This window comes from Macaca thibetana, chromosome 7 (genome assembly GCF_024542745.1).
Source record: "Macaca thibetana thibetana isolate TM-01 chromosome 7, ASM2454274v1, whole genome shotgun sequence".
In the NCBI taxonomy this organism is placed as follows: Eukaryota; Metazoa; Chordata; class Mammalia; order Primates; family Cercopithecidae; genus Macaca; species Macaca thibetana.
The window spans coordinates 143420630-143439419 of NC_065584.1; the positions used below are offsets into that span (position 1 = coordinate 143420630).

An 18790-nucleotide genomic window follows, 5' to 3' on the forward strand; every position below is an offset into this window, starting at 1 on the left:
CTTTTATATGTAAATCCTCGTTCATTTACAAATCAGATTTAATTTCTGAGCATCTTGGCTACAGTCCTAAATGGGCCTCTCTTAAGGTCCATTTCCTTCCAGGACACTATGGAACATTAGTTCAACTATTTTCTCCACCACCTGTTCTTATCTTGTACCTCTTTGAATATTTCCAACCCTCACATTCAAGCCATCTAGCTTCACACTTATCCAAGTTCCTCCATAAATTTATGGTTTCTAATCCTGGGCTTTCTATAGGAAATCTTGATCAGATATCTTGATCAGTTCCCTTTCCTTCCACTAAGTGCCTATTTCAAAACACTCTCCTTTTCCTCAAGGTTTTCATTCCCCAGGGGAAATTTTAAAAAATGAATAAATGGAAGTTCTTAAGCATGAACTCCTGCAACTTCCAACGCCTTCATATAAACTTTTGTGGCTCTCTACCTGACCTCCTCTACTAATTCCCAGTCTCCTAACTCCTTCCTGTCCCTTCCAGTTCCTTTATCTGTGCTCTACCTCTTATCCTTTCCTTTGTCCTTAACCTTGCTTCAACAGTTATCTTCCCTGTGTCTTCATCATCTTCTCTGGTTTCATTTCCTTAGTACATGCGCATGTACACTTGTGTTATGTCTATGTACATTTAAGTGTATTTTTGTCACACTAAACTCTTTCCTCTAATGGGCTTCTGACTCCTTTCATAATGAATAAACATGATCTTATAAAATCTGACAATAGTCTCCTTTTCATAATTCGTTTTCTTCCCAGGACTGTGTTCTCATCCTTCTCACTAGCCCATTTCATTACTGTAAGTGTTGTCACCTATCACTAGTATGCTGATGACTCTCTCTTCTGTGTTTTTTGACCACTGTATTTGTTTTAAACATCTTTTTTTTTTTTTTTTTTTCGAGACAGGGTCTTGCTTTGTCACGTAGGCTGGAGTACAGGCTCACTGCAGCCTCCACTTTCCAGGCTCAAGTGATCCTCCTGCATCAGCCCCACAAGTAGCCACACAAGTAGACTACACTTCACCACACCTGGTCAATTTATGTATTTTTTGTAGAGATAGAGTTTTGCCATGTTGCCCAGGCTGGTCTTGAACTCCTGGACTCAAGCAATTCACTTGCCTCAGCTTTCCAAAGTGCTGGGATTACAAGCGTGAGCCACCATGCCTGGCCATTTTAGACTTTCATATCCAGTTGCTTCTTGGACATCTGTCCTGGACCATTCTGCAGTCAGTTCAAACTCAGTGTGCCACAAACAGCTCATTATCTGCCTGACCTCTCCATGTGGTCCTTGTGTTATGCATACATGATATCCTATATATTCATTTGTTTAACACATATTTATTGATTGCACACTATATGTCAAGCACTGTTCTAGGTAGTGGGAACAAAACAGATAAATTTTTGTTCTAACAGAGCTTACACTCTAGTGGATAACAATAGCTAACATTTGTTGAGCCTATAATGTTGGCCGGTGGATTTACCTATAATAACTGAGTTTTGCAGTAACCAATGCGGGAGATTTTATTACTCTTCTCATTCTACAGGTGAAATAACATATCCAAGATTATATGATAGTGGAGCAAGAATTCAAAGCTAGGCAATCTGGCGTGGCACCTCTCCTTTTCGCCTTTATGCCAAGATTTCTCAACCTTGGCACTATTATTGACTTTGGGCCAGATAGTTCTTACAGTGGGAGGTGGGGAAGGACTGTGCGTTACAGGATATTTAGCAGCATCCTTGGTTTCTAGCCTCTAAATTCCAGTAACATCACTTCCCCTCCGATTGTGACAACCAAAAATGTCTCCAGGCATTGCCAGATATTGGGGGCAGCATTGCTTTATGCTGTGCTAGAACCCAGTGCTTCTGTTCTAATATTGGTTGATTTGTATCCTGAATTGTCTCCATGCTTGATGATGAGCTCCTTAAGGGCCAAAGAGCAAGTGTTTCTCTTCTTGGCACTTAGCTACATGATTGCATGCTGCTTTTCCCTTGTGAATTTAACTTAAATATAGAAAGCGCTTATTGAGCCACCTACATTGTGCAAGCATGTTTCTGGTTGCTAAAGATAAAAACAGCAAAGGCAGACCTTACTGTAAGTTATGTTAAACGCCAGGACTTTTCATTTTCACCGTTGTATTATCCAGTGCCTTTTGTAGATCTTTTTGTTTGTTTGTTTGCTTGTTTGTTTGTTTTTTGAGACGGAGTCTCGCTGTGTCACCCAGGCTGGAGGGCAGTGGCGCCATCTCGGCTCACTACAAACTCTGCCTCCCGGGTTCACACCATTCTCCTGCCTCAGCCTCCCGAGTGGCTGGGATTACAGGCGCCCGCCACCATGCCCGACTAATTTTTGTATTTTTAGTAGAGATGGGGTTTCACCGTGTTAGCCAGGATGGTCTCAATCTCCTGAAGTCGTGATCCGCCCGCCTCCGCCTCACCAAGTGGTGGGATTACAGACATGAGCCACCAAGTCCGGCCCCTTTTGTAGATCTTTTACCACGACTTTATTGTGTGTAAGACTGTTGAATGAATGATTAAAGTCATGCCTGCATCTCGGTAATCCTGCTAGAGTTGCTGAAGGCACTCCTAGGAGGCACTTTAACTAAATTATTGTCACTGGGCTGTGGAGTTAATTTCCCTGATGCAGGTTCATGATTGTCTCATTTTTAGTGGGCCCTCTATGGGTTTATTATAATAGAAAAGGAAGTGTTTTATTTACTGAATCGTATGTCTTTGTATTTTACCTCTAATTTATGGCAATTTTATTTGGTAGTAACTCTTGAATGAGAGGCTAATTGGTTGTCTTTACTTTCGGATGCAAGCCTATTTGAGAAACAAAGAGGTTCTGGACTATAGGAAAATAGACTATTTAATTGGAAGCCAAATCTGTTGCCTAGGAAGTAAAGCTAAAAGGTCAGTCTTTTTTTTGAAGCCATACTGTTAATGATTTTACACCTTAAGTATGTGTTCAGCCTTAAATACATTATAGTCATTGTGCTTCCTCTTCTCTCAATCTGATTTTTATATTCAAAATGCTCAAAGGTAAAAGATGACAAGCTATTTCTGAACAGATGTGTGTCATATCCATCACTTTAGTGATGGTTATAAACTCATACCCTGACTTTTTGAGTCACACGTAATCCTCAGGTAACTTGGTTTGTAAAATTACAGTGTCAGAGTTGGAAGGAACCATGAAGGTAATTTAGTGTATCCCAGTGAGTGAGCTTAGTGTCTCAAAGGTTTTCAACCTTTTTTCCTGATGTAATACACAATAAATGATATTGACTTGTATAACACTTTTACATAGGGACTAAGATAAAACCCTGAAAATGCTGTAGCAAGTAAAGCTACTGTAATAATGAATAATTGCTATACATATTGTAATTTATAGGAAACAGTTACTTAATGTTGGGTTCAGCATAGCCGTAAGACACTGTTGATCACGGTCAGTTCCTGATAGGCCAGTTTTAACACTGTCCAGGTTATTCAACACATTTGGAATACAAGTGAATGAAAGTAACATAATTATAGAACTGACTTTGGAACTGCTATTATTTGTTTTAAAAAGTAGATAATTTGTTGTCTTTGTTATTATTACAAATTACAATATTTAACATAATTCTCAGGGCAATTAGAGGTTAGTGACAGTTTGTATTTTCTTCCGTGCAAGTTCACAGACCCGTGAATTCGAGTTCCCAGGTTAAGAACCTTTACAAAAGGGTTGGGAGATTAGCCCCCATAGGCCAGACTAGGAACTTGGAAAAAACGAATATACAGAAACTTAGATTAGAGCTACTGGGTAACAGAGGTTAGAGCACAGACCTTGAAGAGATGAGAATCAGGAAAGGCAGGATAGGACATGTAAGAGAGGGCAGAATCAGGAGAATTTTAGGGAAATTTGCTGGAATCTTATCAAGCAGTCTGAAGCACCCCCCTACCCGGGTTCATTTATGTGAGCCCATAATTCCCTTTATTGTTTAAGCTGTTTTGGTTGGATTTTTATTTTATTTGTAAATAAGCAGAAGATTCCTAATTGATATATTGGCCCAGAAGAGATTAGCTAGGTACTTTGAGCCACATAGGAGCAAGGTATCCCTACTCTTGGGTACTCCAAAATCAAGGCTAGGACAGTAATGTTCCAGAATTCTAAGGATTCTGAGGACATGCCTCAGAATCAGAGTGGAGGTTTAAGAGTGGCAGCAGGGCAAGGATTTGGCTTTAGGCTCTTCACTCTTATAATTTAATCAGAGGCTTCAGTTTTTTAAAATCTCTTTTATATAGTTTCTATATAATATTTAGTTTGAGGAAAAGTTTCTGGGTTTTAAATGAGTTTGAAACACTGGCACAGACTTTCAGGGGATACTTTTGCAGTTCTTCTGTCATAGAAGAACATACCTTCAAAATAACTGGGCATGTGGCAGAGAGCATAATCAGGACTCGTGTTTTATATCAAGACGTATATCTTCTAACAACCGTGCAAGGCAATTTTATTACCACATTTTATAGATGAAAAGGAGATTAAATAACTTTTCTAAGGTCACATTGCTAAAGAAAGGTCCCAGATGAGAACCCAGATTCATTTGACTCCATGCTTCTTTCCCCATGATGTGACACTAAGTCACTAGATTATTATAAAGCACATTTTATTTTCCAAGTATTAGAGTCTGATCATTTCTTATATTCTATTGTATAGCATCAAAAGGAAGGAAAAAGGATTCTGGTCCAGACATGGTGGCTTACGCCTGTAATCTAAGCACTTTGGGATGCCACGGTGGGCGGATCATCTGAGCTCATGAAGGAGCTTGAGGCCAGCCTGGGCAATGTGGCAAAATCTCATCTCTACAAAAAAATACAAAAATTAGCTGGGCATGGTGCTGTGTGGCTATGGCCCCAGCTACTTAGGAGGCTGAGGCAGGAGAACCTGTTGAGCCTGGGAGGTGGAGGTTGCAGTGAGCCAAGATCGAGCCACTGTACTCCAGCCTGGGTGACAGAGTGAGACCCAGTCTTTTAAAAAAAAAAAAAAAAAAAAAAAGGTTGGCGGATAGAGAGACTCAGCCAGGTACACTCAGACTTGGGTGGCTGTGTCTTAAGAAGGTGAGATTTTAAGAAGTACATGGCTGTCTGCATTATTTAGGAATGATTTATGATGTTAGGGGTTCATGGAGCTCAGGGGAAGAGCATTTGCTTTGTAGCATATAGTGGAAGGACTCGTGGTATTTTTAAACTTTTAAAATGCAATTTTACTTGTAAGAAATCATTTGTTATGCCCTAGGAAAACATGATCTATTGTCATACTTACACATCACAGTAAATATGAACCTCCTGAAAAATTTAGAGTTTCAGAAAAATCCCAATGAAGACCACTGCCTAAAATCATATGATGTATATGTTAAGAATGTGGCACTATTGGCTGGGCGTGGTGGCTCATGCCTGTAATCCCAGCACTTTGGGAGGCCAAGGCGGGTGGATCACCTGAGGTTGGGAGTTCAAGACCGGCCTGAGCAACATGGAGAAACCCCATGTGTACTAAAAATACAAAATTAGCCAGACCTGGAGGCGTATGCCTATAATTCCAGCTAGTCAGGAGGCTGAGGGAGGAGAATCGCTTGAACCCAGGCGGAGGTTTTGCTGAGCCGAGATGGCACCATTGCACTCCAACCTGGGCAACAAGAGCGAGACTCCATCTCAAAAAAAAAAAAAAAAAAAGAATGTGGCACTATCACATTATTTACGGAGATTTGAATTTACTAAACATTTCTTTAAACATTTATTAATTATTTATACCCCATACTTATTTTTTTACACAGTGATATTTCATGATTTGATTATTCTGTGCATTTTTTTCTGTTTCAAGATGACTCAAGGAGAACTACATCTAGTGCTGTAACGGAAACTGGCCCTCCTGCAATGCCAAGGTTACCTTCCTGCTGTCCCCAGCACTCACCATGTGGAGGGTCGTCACAGAACCACCATGCATTAGGACATCCTCATACAAGTTGCTTTCAGCAGCATGGTCACCATTTTCAACATCATCACCACCACCACCATACTCCCCACCCAGCTGTCCCAGTTTCTCCCTCCTTTAGTGATCCTGCTTGCCCTGTGGAAAGACCTCCACAAGTACAAGCACCTTGTGGAGCAAATAGTAGTTCTGGTACCAGCTATCATGAACAGGTATGTGGAATTTGAGTCAGTCTTTCTTTCCTGCCTCCCTTGTCTCTCCCTCTTGCATCCAATTTCTCTTTCTCTCTCCTTCTCGCTTTTCTCTCTCTCCCTCTTCCCTCATTCCTGTCTCTCTTCCCTCCCTGCATTTCTCTCCCTGCTTTCTTCCCTCCCTCCCTCCGTTCCTCTTTTTTTTTTTAACTCCTTCCCATTCTTCCTCTGTTTCCTTTCTCTCTTTCCCTCCTTCCTTCCCTCTCTTTCTCTCCTTCCTTCCCTCTCTTGCCTTTCCTCTTCCCCTTCATTCCCTCCCTTTCCTTTCTTCTTTCCCTTCCCCTTCTTCCTGTTTTAGATGACTGGAAAACCCAGCATGAGGTAGTAATTACTTGAGTTAAAACCAACCCACCTTTCTTTTTTAGTTGTGGTGGCTTCAGGAGGAGAAAAAACCCCTAGGGATAGATTTTATACACTGAATTAGTCACATTCTTACATTCAAAAATGGCCTAATTTTGTGGTCTGTGATTTCTTTTTAATTAAGTCTCTGGGATTTTCAGATGGACTGAATTATTACAACTAATTGAACGGACCAGGGATGTAGGTAATCAAAACTGATACATAATCTAAAAATCACTATTTTTTTTTTATTCTGGAATGGTTTTTGATGTTTTTAGTTAAATACAGTTGAATCTGATCTTTGGGATCTTATTTTAAACAAATTGTTGAAACTCTAGTGTTAGGCTAATTCATGAAGAATTGGAAAATTCTCTCAGTTTTTCCCCTTTTACCTCCTACTCTAGAGTTCACTAGAACCTTCACTCATCTAGAAATAAACAGCCTTCTCACATGCAGACCTGTAGCATGTTTTCTCAGGAGCAGATGAGGTTTTCAGTTTATGGAGAATCAAAATGTCAGCAAAAAACTATAATTAGTTGGTATTATTAGTGAGTTCGCAAAATGTCAAATAATATTAAGTTAGTATTGGCGATCACATGGAGTAAAAGAAGTCAAATGTTCCATGCTCCTTTAACTTTTATTATGTCACTTCCATGTACGATTGTAATACAAGTGTGGGTGTTGCAAATTGGGAGGCTGAGGAAGGAGAATCGCTTGAACCCGGGAGATGGAGGTTGCAGTGAGCCAAGATCACACCATTGCACTCCAGCCTGGGCGACAGAGTGAGATGCCATCTCAAAAAAAAAAAACACAAATAACAAAACAAAACAAAAAATGTAATTTCAGAGAAAAGTTGTAATTTTGACATATAATATTCCAGGAAAAAAGTGCTGCAAAAAAAGTCAAAGAGGCCGGCATGGTGGCTCACGCCTGTAATCCCAGCACTTTGGGAGGCCAAGGCAAGTGGATCACCTGAGGTCAGGAGTTCAAGACCAGCCTGGCCAACATGGTGAAACCCCGTTTCTACTAAAAATACAAAAATTAACTGGGTGTGGTGGTGTGTACCTGTAGTCCTAGCTACTTGGAAGGCTGAGGCAGGAGAATCACTTTAACCTTAGAGGTAGAGGTTGCAGTGAGCCAAGATCACGCCACTGCACTCCAGCCTGGGCAACAGAGCAAGACTGCGAAGTTGTTGTTTTTTGTTTTATTTTTGTTTTTTTGAAACGGAATCTCACTCTTCTTGCCTAGGATTACAGGCATTAAGCCACCGTGCCCGGCCAAGCTACTGCTTTTCTATGTCACCTGACCTTTCCTAAAGTACTTGCCTCATCTTTTAAAATTTTGATGGTATGTCTTCTGGGTCTGACGGATTAAAAATAATTAATAAGGGCTGGGCGCGGTGGCTCATGCCTGTAATCCCAGCACTCTGGGAGGCCAAAGTGGGTGGATCATGAGATCAGGAGTTCGAGAGCAGTCTGACCAACTTGGTGAAACCCCATGTCTACTAAAAATACAAAAATTAGCTGGGCGTGGTGGCACATGCCTGTAATCCCAGGTATTCGGGAGGCTGAGGCAGGAGAATCGCTTGAACCTGGGAGGTGGAGGTTGCAGTGAGCTGAGATCACACCGTTGCACTCCAGCCTGGGCGACAGACCAAGACTCCGTCTCAAAAAAAAAAAAAAAAAAAAAAAAAAGGATAGGTATTCTCTTTAAAAATATAGCTGCTATTATCAAGAGGAAGTTTGAATTGAGTAGAAAATATAATTAAGGAGATTTTAGATGTTACTTCGATTTTGGTAACCTTTCTGGGTATTAACGGATGGTCCAGATCTGTCCTATCTCTTGGGAATGAGGGAGCATCAAGAAAAATTTTCCAGTGGATTGAAGGAAAGGATCTGCTTGAAAGTATAACTTTCTTTTGCTATATTTGGTTACAAAATGCTTCATAAGTATTGTAGGAAAATGGTGAAGAGGTGGGTCTACCAGCTTTTCCTACATTAAAGAGCTGCCAAAAGTCTCATTTGCAGAATATTTTGTTATTAATAAAATAATACAGCTAGTTTGAGACATCAATTATGTATACAATGTTTTATTTCAGCTTGAGTTAATTATAGGTAGGATCTCTTTTACAGTTCTGTTTGGTGTAAAATAAATATAACCCATTTACCCATCTATAAGTATTAGAAGTATTTGGACTGCAAACAAAACTTGAGAAGAATCAGCAGGATCCCAGGCATTCGGTGGTGATAATGGGTTTGAAGGTAAAGAGAGTGAGATTTTTGAAGACAACAGACTCATATCAATGTTTGTAGGACTTTAAAATTAATCACATGCTCATAAAATAACCTCATATAGTCTTCACTTTAGACCTATTTGGGCACAGCAGAAAGTAGAGGAGCAGAAGAAGCAAACAAAACCTGAGATTTGTGATTTTGTAGATATCTTATGATTGAGTGCCAGATTGTGCATAGTCAAAGAAAAATTAGACCTACAGACCGAGAAGATGCAGTAGTCATGTAGATAATTCTCACTGCCTTCTTTGATATGATATGGCTTTCATCCCTACCCACCCCTGCCACACACCCCTCCACTCCCCAACCTCACCCCACCGCACCCCACATCCTGCTTTTTGTTTTGTTTTGTTTTTTGTTTTTAAGAGAGGGTCTTGCCTTGTGTCTCAGGCTGTCCTAAAATTCCTGGGCTCGAGTAATCCTCCTGCCCCAGACTTCCAATTAGCCGGGACTACAGGCATGTACCACCGTGCCTAGTAGTTTATTAGTGTGATGCGTCAGTTATAATCTACGTAAGCCAATTATTATGTCCTATCACTATACTCATCTTGCTTACCCTTGATTGTCTTTTGAGAATAAGAGTTGAATGAACTGTTGGAATTGTGAAGAAGAGGGTTCTCATTACTGTTTTTTCCCCTTTATTCTTTAATGTTAACCCTCAGTTTCTTCTAGGAATTACTTTACTCTGGGAATGTTCTTAATCACTGACTGGAGATGAAGATAAGATGAAATGTGGTCACCTTCATAAGATGTTGATATTCTAGTCCACATCTAATTTTAATTTTAGTCTAAATAGTAGGGAAAGGATTGGAACCATAAACCTAAATTCACTCTTAAAACATTATTCTTAAACCTTATTTACCTGAATTGAAGACATACATTGCATTTGCTAATTCAACAGAAGGAGAACAGATATATGCTTGATTGTAGATAAATAATACAAACAAAAGGAGCTCCTCCTTTTCTCTTTCCCAGCTTCTGTATCATCACTTCCCTTTCCTTTCAGCACCCAGAGTTCCTTCTGTTTCTATTATTCCCCCTGAGCCTAGAGCTCACTGAAACTAAAAAGACTACTGTGGTTCCTCTGAGGACAGCTGGGTGACTTGGGCCTTTGACAAATGCGTTACCCTAGGTTTTATCATCTCAAACCCGTCAGCTTCCAGTATTGAACAGTTCCTGTGTATAATGCGTATATAACATCAGATCTTTATGATCTTTAATCACATTTTGAAAAGTATGGTTCCAATGAACCTAAGCAGTAGGTTTGTATTTAAGAATACGAAGAAGTGGCCGGGTGCGGTGGCTCATGCCTGTAATCCCAGCACTTTGGGAGGCTGAGGCAGGCGGATCACAAGGTCAGGAGGTCAAGACCATCCTGGCTAACACGGTGAAACCCCGTCTGTACTAAAAATACAAAAAAATTAGCTGGGCATGGTGGCGGGCACCGGGAGGCTGAGGCAGGAGAATGGTGTGAACCCGGGAGGCAGAGCTTGCAGTGAGCCAAGATCGCGCCACTGCGCTCCAGCCTGGGTGACAGAGCAAGACTCCGTCTCAAAAAAAAAAAAAAAAATTACAAAGAAGTGATTCTTGCCTTTTTTCTAGATTAGAAGTGAAAGCGTTTTACTTAGGATTTTTCCAAATGCTTTTGGAAGGCAGTGCGCAGTGGCTTATGCCTGTAATCCTAGCACCTTGGGAGGCTGAGACGAGTGGATCGCTTGACCACAGGAGTTCGAGAACACCCTGTGCAACATGGTGAAACCCCATCTCTAACAAAATGAAACAAAAAACCAAAAATTAGCTGGGCGTGGGGTCTCTTGCCTTTAGTCCTAGCTTCTTGTGGGTGACTGAGGTAGGAGAATTGCTTGAGCCTAGGAGGTGGAGGTTGCAGTGAGCCAAGATTGCACCATTGCCCTCCAGCCTGGGTAACAGAGATCCTGTCTCAAAAAAAAAAAAAAAAATAATAATAATAATAAAAAACTTCTGGAGGAAAATATTACTTGATGAGTGGAAATGGAATCTACCCTCTGGTTTATTTCCCAACTTAGTGGGCTTTCTCTAAAATCATATGCCTAATACAAACATACCTTGGAGATACTGCAGGTTTGGTTCCAGACAACCACAATAAATACAATAAAGTGAATGCTGCAGTAAAGCAAGTCACATGTATTTTTTGGTTTCCCAGTACATGTAAAATTTAATGTTTACACTATACTAAGTCCACCTCACAGTGGCATTATGTTTAAAAAATGTACATACTTCAATTTAAAAATACTTCAGTTTAAAAATACCTTATTGTACATGTTTCAGTTTAAAAATAATTCAATTTAAAAATACTTTATTGCTAATACATTTTTTAAAAATGCCAGCAATCCTCTGAGACTTAAGCAAATTGTAAACTTTTTGCTGATGGAGGGTCTTGCCTTAATGTTGATGGCTATGACTGATGAGAGTGGTGGCACCTAAAGATTGGGGGGCTGTGGCAATTTCTTGAAGTAAGATAACAGTGAAGTTTGCTGCATTGATTGACTCTTCCTTTCATGAAAGATTTCTCTGTAGCACATGATGCTGTTTAATGGCATTTTACCCATAGAACTTCTTTCAGAATTGGAATCAATCCTTTTAAACTCTGCAACTGCTTTAAGTTTATGTAATGTACTAATGTAATACGTTAAGTTTGTGTGATATTCTAAATCTTTTGCTGTCATTTCCGTCTTGTTCCCACTATCTTTACCAGGAGTAGATTCTATCTCAAAAAACCACTTTTGCTGTAGGTTTTTTCTTTTCTTTTTATTTTTTAAAATGCTGTCTCTGGGGGCCTGCAATTTTTTTGTTAAAAAGAAAAAAAAAAAAAGAAAAAAAAACCACTTCCAGCCAGACATGGTGGCTCATGCGTTTGTTCCCAACACTTTGTGGGGCTGAGGTGGGAGGAGTTAAAGACCAGTCTGGGCAACATGGCAAGACTCTGTCTCTACAAAAAATTTAAAAATTAGCTGGGTGCAGTGGCATGCGCCTGTGGTCCGAACTACTTGGGAGGCTGAAGTTGGGAGGATTGCTTGAGCTGGGTAGGTGGAGGCTGCAGTGAGCCCTGTTTGTATCACTGCACTCCAGTGTAGGCAACGCAGTGAGACCTTGTCTCAAAAAAAGTAAAAGAGACCGGGTGCAGTGGCTCACTTCTGTAATCCTGTCACTTTGGGAGGGTGAGGCAGGTAGATCACATGAGGTCAGCAGTTCAAGACCAGCCTGGCCAACATGGTGAAACCCTGTGTGTACTAAAAATACAAAAATTAGCCGGGTGTGGTGATATGCACCTGTAATCCCAGCTGCTCGCGAGGCTGAGGCCAGATAATCACCTGAACCTGGGAGGCGGAGGTTGCAGTGAGCCAAGATTTCCCTACTGTACACCAGCCTGGGCAATAGAGTGAGACACCATCTCCAAAAATACATATAAAATAAATAAAAGAAAGAAGCTACTTTCTATGCTCTCTGTCAGAAGCAACTCATTCAACTTTTATCATGAGTTGCAGCAATTCAGTCACATCTTCAGGGTCCAACTTCTTATTCTAGTTTTCTTGCTGTCTTCACAACATCTGCAGTTACTTCAAAGATCCACTGAAGTCTTGAACCCCTCCAAGTATGCATGAGGCTTGGAATCCACTTCCTTCAAATTATTAATGTTGGTATTTTGACTGCCTTCCATGAACCACAAATGTTCTTAATGACATCTAGAATGGTGACTCCTTTCTGTAAGGTTTTCAATTTACTTTTGCCCAGATTGATCAGAGGAATTATTATGGCAGCTGTAGCCTTATGAAATGTATTTCTTTAATAATAAGACTTGAAAGTTGAAATTACTCCTTGATTCATAGTCTGCAGACTGGATGTTGTGTTAGCAGCTATGAAAACATTAATCTTCTTATACATCATTAGAGCTCTTGGGTGACTGTGCGTTGTCAATAAACAGCAATTTTCTTTTTTCTTTTTTGAGAAAAGGTCTCACTTTTGCCAAGCAGTAACATTTTGAAAGGAATCTTTTTTTCTTAGTAGTGGGTCTCAACAGTATTCTTAAAGTATTCAGTAAACCACGTAAATAGATGTACTGTCATCTAGGCTTTGTTGTTTGTTAATGGAGCACAGGCAGAATAGATTTAGCCTAACTCTAAAGGGCCCTGGGAATTCTGGAATTGTAAATGAGCGTTGGATTTTAAGTCCACCAACTACATTAGTCCCTAACAGGAATCATCCAGTCCTTGGAAACTTTGAAGCCAGCCATTGACTTCTCTTTAGCTATGAAAGTCCTGGATGATATCTTCCAATATTAGGCGGTTTTGTCTACATGGAAAATCTGTTATTCATTGTAGCCCTTTCCATAAATGATCTTAGCTAGATTTTCTGGATAACTTACTGCAGCTTCTGCATCAGCATTTGCTGCTTCACCTTGCACTTTTATCTTATAGAGATAGCTTCTTTCCTTCAATTTCATGAACTGACCTCTGCTATCTTCAAACTTTTCTTCTGCAGCCTCGTTGCCTCCCTCTGCCTTCATAGAATTGAAGAGTTAGGGCCTTGCTCTGGTTTAGGCTTTGGCTTAAGAGAATGTTGTAGCTGGTTTGATCTTCTATCTAGATCACTAAAACTTTCTTTAGATCAGCAATAAGGCTGTTTCACTTTCTTATCATTTATGTGTTCACTGGAGTACTTTCAGTTTCTTTCAAGCATTTTTCCTTTGCATTCATTACTTGGCTAACTGGTGCAAGAGGCCTAGCTTTTGGCCTATCTCGGCTTTTGACATGCCTTCCTCACTAAGCTTGATCATTTCTCTGTTTTGATTTAAAATGAGATATATGCAAATCTTCCTTTCACTTGAATACTTAGAGGCCATTAATTGGCCTAATTTCAGTGTTGTTGTGTCTCAGGGAATAGGGAGGCCCGAAGAGAGGAGAGGAGGGTGACGGGGAAATATCTGGTCAGGACACACATGTGTATCTGTTAAATTTGTTGTCTTATATGGGCAGAGTTCTTGGTGCCCAAAGCAATGATCATAGTAACATCAATGACTATCACCATAACAGATAAAATAATGAGAAAAATATAAATATTATGAGAATTACCAAAATGTGATAGACACAGAATTTCCACATGCTGTTGGAAAAATAACTCTGATAGATTTGCTTGACACAGTGTTGCCACAAACCTTCAGTTTGTTCAAAACAAAAAACCCTGAACATCTGCAAAGCACTAAATGTGCCTATAAAATGCAATAAATGTGTCTATAAAAGGAAGCAGTGGTTTAACTTTTTTTGTTCTTATTTTTTTGAACAATTGAAAGCTTTAAGTGGCAAAGGTAATTCATAATTTAGTCTGAAAAATCTTATGTCCATTGTTATTTTGAATAATGTAGATTTATTAGAGTTTTAGTTGAATTCTTACTTTGTACAGTTTGGAACTTGGGGCAGACAGGATTTTTCCTAGAACCTTACTATTTTCTCTAGTGTGATAGTACTAGAGATAGATTTCTCAAGGAATCCTAAAGTACTAGTCATAATTTATGTTGGGATAAAGGAGAATATGGAAGTATGATTTTAAAGTTTCTAAGATGTATTTGTTATAAGACAAAAAGACTTTATTAAGCTTTTGTTCATCTTGTGATAAAATCTTATGCTTGATTTTTAAAAATTGGTTTAACTATAAAACCACTACAATTTTCACAATCCAAGATACACTTGATAAATACAAGATAACCAAGTATTTTGTTGGTGCTCACTAGTTCTTCACACTAAGAATCTTACTGTTTTCAAACTAATTTAAAGATTATATTTTTTCGTTTGTGTTAGGAATACTTTTATAATATAACATGAAATATTTGACCAAACTTTAGAAAGATAAAATATACTTTCTTTTTATATAGCAGGCATTGCCAGTAGACCTGAGCAACAATGGTATCAGAAGTCATGGAAGTGGCAGTTTTCATGGAGCATCTGCATTTGACCCCTGCTGCCCTGTTTCTTCCTCCCGAGCCGCAATCTTTGGCCATCAGGCTGCTGCTGCACCAAGTCAACCTTTATCATCAATGGATGGCTATGGATCAAGCATGGTTGCGCAGCCCCAGCCCCAGCCCCCTCCACAGCCCTCTCTCTCATCATGTCGACATTACATGCCTCCCCCTTGTAAGTATAAACTTAATGGACACAAAATCTAGAGGCATGTCAATGAAATATTTTATACTCCTTTATGAAATAACCTGTAATTAATCCCAGTTCTTAAATTTTTAGTATTTACTTGGCTTAAGAGTAGGTTATTTTTTTTCCCATGTTAATATTATGAAATTGAGGTGGATTGAATGGAAGTCTTAAGGAATTTAGATTTGTTCTTTAGGATAGCTGAAGAAATGTGAAAGTTGAGTAGTATTTCTAGGCACAGTAAAGTAAATTTTAAGAATTCTCAAGCAGTTAACTGAGGCATAAGACAGAATTTCCTCACAGCAAGCTTTGGGAGTTATAAAAGGGTTTTTATATTCATTTGATGCAGGCAATTAAAATATAACCACGGTTGGGCATGATGGCTCACTCCTGTAATCGCAGCACTTTGGGAGGCCAAGACAGGAGGATCGCTTGAGGCCAGGAGTTTGAGACCAGCCTGGGCAACATAGTGATACCTGGTTTCTATAAAAATAAAATAAAATAGAACCCCAGGCATGCTTTTCTAAAGAAATTGAAATTCATTAGATAGCATAAGAAATGATAAATACCCTAAGGCTGTGTAACATGTTTACTATTTTGTTAGATCATAAGCTAATAATGAAATTGAAAAATTCATGCCAGAAATGAACCAGGAAGTGAGCAAGGAAATTTGTGTTTTTGGTCTGATTACCTGGCAAGGGGTAATTTTCAGTTATATATCTTCTTGGATTTTTTCTTCTACTCCAGTCATTTAAAAAAATCTGCATCCTGCAGACACGGCTGGGATCAACCCAGAATGTGTACAGTGAAACTGGTAATATATTATTTACCTTCTCGGTAATGCAACTTAAAATTTAAAGTATAAATTGGAAAATAGATTTAGAAACAGTTTTTACAAAGCGTTGACCAATGGGCCCATTCTTTGTATGAGCACCACTGTGATGCACGGCCTATTTTGTAATACTTGATGGTATTCATTTTTAATTGATCATCTTTTATTTGAAATTCAATATGTGTAATTTTCTGCCCTATCCTTTAAAAATAATATACTGAAGCAGTTCATGGGTAAGTTCATTCCTTTCAAAATGTCCTAATAAATGTTTTAGACTCATTTGTTACATTCTAAAACATTCAGAGTGTGCAGAGTAATATAAAATGAGAATTTAAAAGCTTCTTCGCACAGCTTACTAATCTTAATATATCAGAGGTAGCAACTGTTCTATAAAAGCTTTTAGCAATTTTCTTTGTACCTATAGATATGTATATGTCTTACCTTTTAAAACTGGGAAATCAAACATATTCTACTTCTTGCTTTTTGTTTTTAAATTTAACAGTATATCTTGATTTTTGCCTATTAGCACATACAAATCAAGCTCATTGGTTTTTAATACTTCCATAAAGTCCATTGTATATTAAATCAGTCTTCTGTTGATGGACATTTAAGTTGTTTATGGTTGAGTTTATGTATAGTATAACTTCCTAGAAATGCGATTGCTATGTCAGAGGGATAAACTTTCAAATAAATACTATTAAGTTTCTCTCCAGGGGCTGCATCAATTTACACACCTCATTAGGGGTGTATTAATGAGAATGAAGGTAGGAAATTTAAATTGTATTATGTTCTGTTAGAGACATTTTGATGACTTTGTTTTGGGCTTCTTTTCCTGAAGGAGTGTCTGTATTCTCTCCCCAACTCGCCCATGCTTTTAAAAAACATTTCCTGTATGCTTTAGTTCACTTGTGAAACATGTGGTTCTTAAACCTTTTTCATCCAGAATGAACTGGGGGAGACAGTATGGTGTAGTAGAGCGCTAGCTTTGGAATTGGATAGATTTGAGTTGACCTCCCAGCTTTCACTAATTAGCTTAATGACTTTGGATAAGTTATTTAGTCTCTCTGTCCTTACATTCTTCACACTTGTAAAATGGGAATAATTTCTTTTGGCTATAAATTGTGATACCTGGATCCAAATGAATAGTTTGCTGTTTCGTAAGTACATTTATATGTATAACAACAATACTTGTGCAATAAGAATATGTCTCTCCTTGCTTTTGAAAGGTTTATGGTCTTGATTAAGTGATAAAAGAACTGTACTTGAAATGCTATTATTTAAAAGTTTTGCTATCTTATTAATAAGATGTATTGAGAGGATACGTAAGGCCTGGTTTGGTAGTATGAACATGTATTTCCCGCTACTCGGGAGGCTGCTGAGGCAGGGGGATTGCTTGAGCTCAGGAGTTCAAGGTTGCAGTGTGCTGTTATCACACCTGTGAATAATCCTTGTACTCCTGTCTGGACAACATAGTGAGAACCTGTCTCTTAAAAAAAAAAAAAAAAAAAAAAAAAAGACCAGGCACGGTGGCTCACGCCTGTAATCCCAGCACTTGTGGGGAGGCCGAGGCGGGTGAATCACCAGAGGTCAGGAGTTCGAACCCACTCTGGCCAACCTGGCGAAACCCTGTCTCTACTAAAAATACAAAAATTAGCTGGGCGTGGTGGCAGGCGCCTGTAATCCCGTCTACTCAGGAGACTGAGGCAAGAGAATTGCTTGAACTCGGGAGACAGAGGTTGCAGTGAGCTGAGATCGCACCACTGCACTCTAGCCTGGGAGACAGAGCGAGTCTCTGTCTCAAAAGAAAAAAAAAAGAGAGAGAGAGAGAGGTACAGGTAAGGCTACTTATGATTAATCATAAAGCAAATGGTCTACACTGTAAAGCAAAGCAACTGGTCTACACTGTAAAGCTATAGGAATGTAGTGAGTAAATGTTGGAACAAATCATAATACTACATCTGCAAGTGATACGTTGAATGTCTAGGAAACAATATCAAGACTTTTTGTTTTTTTAAACTGTTGGGAACACAAATAGAGGAAGGGAAAGGGTTTTTGGGAATGTAGACTATGTCATTCTTAAAATGATCAGCAACCTGTTTTGTTTAGATAAACAGTGAATTAAAGTGATGTGTTAAGAGTAGTTAAATAAATGGACTCATTCTGAAACAGAACTTCTTGTTTTGTAATATTTGTGAATATTGTCTTGCATAATGATTACACAAATATAACACTTTGAAACTAGAAAAAATGCTGTGAATTTGAGAAAGGATAGTTAACAATCATAAACATAGTGTATTCATTTTTTATGATTAAGAGCTACTGAGCTTTGTGCCTTCTCAAAGAGTAAAGCATTGATTTGAAAACAGTTCGAAAATTGGTTTAAAAATTTGTCTTGCAACTTTTAAAAATTAGATTTGTTGAAAGTTTCCTTTAAGTACATACAAACAAGGCATACTTTAAAAATATAGTTGAGTTGTGGTTACCTAACTTCTGCCCTTGCTGAATGAATCAAAAGCATTAAAAATTGAAAACTCTTCTGTAATGAAACTAGAGAATGGCTGTTGCTGTATATCAGACTTCCAAGAACATTTTCCAATAAAATGAAATTTGGATTGAAATCTAAGGAAACAAACTTTTTTTTTTTTTTTTTTACATGTCAAGTAGATGCACATCTCTAAGAGTAAGGAAGATGTGTATTCCTCAGAGGGATTTTTCAACAGTCACTTTGAAACATAAAGATGTAGAATGAAGAAATGCGAGGAACCATCTTATTAAGGACTTTACTTCCATATTTATTGGGAAACAAATATGCCTCCTTCATCTTAATGTAGCACAGGGATGATAACATGGGGTAGGGGGAGAGAGAGAGAGAGAGTTTGGAAAAATGTTTACACCCTATTATGACAGAGCTTCCATATATGCAAAGAATACTTATAA

At 38.7% G+C, this 18790-nt stretch overlaps 2 protein-coding genes across 10 annotated transcripts in view; one reads left to right on the top strand and one right to left on the bottom strand.

Moving 5' to 3' along the window:
* The window catches only part of SLTM (SAFB like transcription modulator), a 263545-nt gene that overhangs the window by 188006 nt on the left and 56749 nt on the right, over positions 1-18790 (bottom strand). The window lies entirely within an intron of this gene.
* Positions 1-18790, top strand: part of RNF111 (ring finger protein 111) — a 111496-nt gene that overhangs the window by 76089 nt on the left and 16617 nt on the right. For 6 of the 9 annotated variants that reach the window (XM_050796803.1, XM_050796806.1, XM_050796810.1 and 3 more), the window contains exons 6-7: positions 5857-6176; positions 14751-15009. In XM_050796803.1, coding sequence (XP_050652760.1) covers positions 5857-6176; positions 14751-15009 — 579 coding nt within the window. The remainder of the gene's footprint in view (positions 1-5856; positions 6177-14750; positions 15010-18790) is intronic. The other 3 variants (XM_050796811.1, XM_050796805.1, XM_050796809.1) reach the window with 1 other exon arrangement.